Source organism: Anarrhichthys ocellatus, unplaced genomic scaffold, assembly GCF_004355925.1.
Source record: "Anarrhichthys ocellatus isolate YVR2014 unplaced genomic scaffold, GSC_Weel_1.0 scaffold141, whole genome shotgun sequence".
Taxonomy (NCBI): domain Eukaryota; kingdom Metazoa; phylum Chordata; class Actinopteri; order Perciformes; family Anarhichadidae; genus Anarrhichthys; species Anarrhichthys ocellatus.
The window spans coordinates 325,016-328,350 of NW_022280171.1; the positions used below are offsets into that span (position 1 = coordinate 325,016).

The 3,335-nt window shown below is 50.6% G+C and overlaps 1 protein-coding gene across 1 annotated transcript in view; it reads right to left on the minus strand.

Annotated features, from left to right (window-relative positions):
• The window catches only part of LOC116400008 (homeobox protein Hox-B5a-like), a 4,564-nt gene extending 2,752 nt beyond the window's left edge, over positions 1 to 1,812 (minus strand). The window contains exon 1 of the mRNA XM_031877598.1: positions 894 to 1,812. Coding sequence (XP_031733458.1) covers positions 894 to 1,581 — 688 coding nt within the window. The 5' untranslated portion in view covers positions 1,582 to 1,812. The remainder of the gene's footprint in view (positions 1 to 893) is intronic.
• Positions 1,813 to 3,335: the final 1,523 nt, after the last annotated feature.

Sequence of the window (3,335 nt, forward strand, 5' to 3'; positions counted from 1 at the left end):
CCCCCCCCCCCCCCCCCCCTATCCAGCCGCTTTCGGGATTTTATTGCCCCCATCCTCTGCCTCACCTCCCTAATAAAGTTCCCACACGTAATAAAGCTTCACTTTTCAAAGGAGCAACAGTCTCGAAAAGCCTTTCCTGGCCTCTTTTTTTTTTTTTTTTGTCTTTTCCCACCCAGCTCTGTCTGCTCTCCTGCAGCCTGTTGGGCTTCGCTGCCCAGCGCCCCCCGCCCCCCCTGACAGATTTATGACGGTTTTGTGGAATTTGCTAAAATAAAAGAAAAGGGAGAAAAAGAAACACAGAGGGGGCAACCATCCGGCGACCCTGCAGCTTCTAAATGAGGGGAAATGCAAAACAAATTGCACCCTGCGCGCACTGAGAAAACATGCTAATACACGACTTCAGCTGGTTCACCAGAGGCGGGCAAGCTGTCCTGTTTAGTTCGGCTACTTCTTAAATTTCCAAATGCATTCAAAATACAGACTTCTTTTTTTTACCGCTCTGTATGCGCATAAAAGCATTGCGCAAAATAAAAGATGTTGTGCTTCACTGGGCGGCTCAACAACCTGCTCAAACGACTTCATATGAAACTATGAAACTGACGCAGTGGAATAGGTTTCATGGGGTGCAGACAAAAACAAAACCGTGCCTAAATGTGTGTCTGTACTCAAGCAGCTGGTTTACACAACTCAAATCAAAGCAGCAATAAATCTGCTGAATCTTTGTTGTGTGTGCAAAGAGGCACCGTGGCTCCCCGTGTCCTTTCTACAAGCACTAAACTGTCAAACCCCATGTGTCCAAAACATATAGGCGACAATCTATTGAGCCAGCGTTATGAATATTATCGCCCTATGACATGGAGCTAATACGCCGTAAACAGAGGAGCAGCATGTACCATGGCTAATGTGCAGCTTTCTCATCCAGGGGAATATCTGTGGTGGTTGAGCGTCGCTGCCCGTCGTGCCGGCGGCGGCTGATCCCACCGGGCCGCCCTCTTGCCTTTGCCCGCGTTGCGGGTGCCCGGTCCTGGGCGGCAGGTTGTGCTGCAACTCCTCGGTGTCAGGCGAGGCGTCGTCCAGCTCCGTGAAATGCTGCGCCGTGCTTCCTCCGCCGCCGCAGCCGGAGGAGGAGGTGGAGGACAGGTTTGGAGAGCTGAGATTACCGCTTCCTGGTTGCTCCGAGCGGGGAGACGAGCTCTGGGCGCCCAGTTTGGCGTCTCCGCTGCCGGGTGACAGCAGAGAATCCGCCGCAGACGCGAGGGAGCAGCTGGACGTCTGTCGGAAGCCCGTCTCCGGGGCTGGGGAGCCGAAGCCCCGGGAGTCCCCGACGACCGAGCCGCCCCCGAAGTGTCCTCCGGTGTTGGCGGCTCCGCCACCGCTCCCCCCTCCCCGGTTGCTGACGGTCAGGTCCATGCCATTGTAGCTGTAGCCGAACGAGCCCGTCGCATGGTGCATGTTGGCGGAGGAAGAGTCCCTGTACGTCCCGCCGTTCATTGCGCCGCTGCCGGCTCCATAATTTAGCAGTTGATAGTCGGGGCCATTTGGGTAGCGCCCCGAGAACGAGTTTACAAAGTAAGAGCTCATTTAGGTTGTTTTAGAGAGTTGCAGGCTTACAGCGAGGACTAAGGGGCGCTTGATTTGTTAGATTTCTCCTGGTCGTTATAACGCGGGTACTTTCAACGATTTATGATGTATTAGTGAATTATGGCGTAGCACTGTACTTCGTTTTTAGCTATGTATGCGCCGTCCAAATATGGGGGTGGGGTGGCGGTGGTGTGTGTATGTGTGTGTGTTTGTTCTGGATTGAGGGGTATGTGTGTGTGTGTGTGTGTGTGTGTGTGTGATGGGGGAGGTGAGGGGTGAGGTGAGGGAGGAGAGAGAGACAGAGAAAAGGGGGGTGGGGGTGGTCACGTGCTTTTGTTGACCAGTCGTAAATTCTCGCCGATGACTTTGGAGAGGTAATTCATGCTCTGGGGTTTCTAATGATGAAGGGATGGGCGGGGGGAGCTCTCTCTCTCTCTCTCGCTCTCTCTCTCTCTCTCTCTCTCTCTCTCTCTCTCTCTCTCTCTGCCTCACCCTTCATGCTGCTGCCGGAGGTGCCGGGGGTGAGCTCAGAGCGCCACCTGCTGCAGACATAATTTATTGCACTGATGTAAAAAAAAGAATATACCGAAATAGAAGGAGAGGGAGAAAGTAGACACTCGAGAAAAAAAGAGTGTTAGGGAGCTGTTATGAAATATTTTCTCCCTTCCTCCCCCCCTCTCCCTGTGAGTGAGCCTGTCTCTCATCACTCAGGCCTGTTAATTGACCTTTTGCTTCGGCTGGAAATTAGAAGCCAGTGACCATAAACCGTAAAATAACCCGTTAATAATAGAATATGCAACACGGCAGACAAACCTTTATCAGTTTATTGCTGCATTACACCTTCAGTTGAGATTATTTAATATTATTACATAAAACAGTAAATAATAATAAGGTAGAAAATAACAAATAACTGAAACAATTAAAATAAAAACATCGATGTCAGTTGTTACCAGTGGGAGCTAATATTTACTGCACCTTAAATGCCGCGAACTGCGTCATTATGCGCTCCTGTAGCACCATAACAGCTGTGACGGGAAACTGTTGCAATCAAGGCGACATAAGACAATTTCAGACCGCGTCAGCGATCTGTATTCACCCCGATCATCCAGCTTCAACACCAAAAACAGTGGCTTCATTAATCAAGTCCAAATACAAAGATTGTATCTCCTCATTTCTTGTTCATTCTGCACAGTGTTCCCTCTTTGCTGTTGTCACGCTAATGTTAGCTGCGGTATGCGACACAAACTCTCCTCCGCAGGCTACAATGTTGCCTTTAAACAGCCCGGAAGTAAGACAATAAACTGATACAATGACCAAAGCCTACCCATAATTTCTAGTTTCGGCCTATAGTGTTACACTCTCTCTCTCTCTCTCTCTCTCTCTCTCTCTCTCTCTCTCTCTCTCCCTCTCTCTCTCTCTCTCTCTCCTTCACCCCCCTCCTCCTCCTCCTCCTCCTCCCTGCAGCCTCCCTTACAGCTGCAGAGGAGGAATGTTAAACCTGATCTGTGACGTCCACACTGGATGGAAATCTGCTGATTTATGATTTGTTGATTCCCTGGTCGGGGATGCATTTCAGCCAGGGTGCCTCTGCGTGTTTGACCGTGCGAGTGTGTGTGTATGTGTTTGTATTAGGCCTCAACTCTCACGCTGGTGCACATGTTTCGTTGCGACTCTGACGCACACACACACACACACTCACACACACACCTACACACACACACACACACACACACACACACACACACACACACACA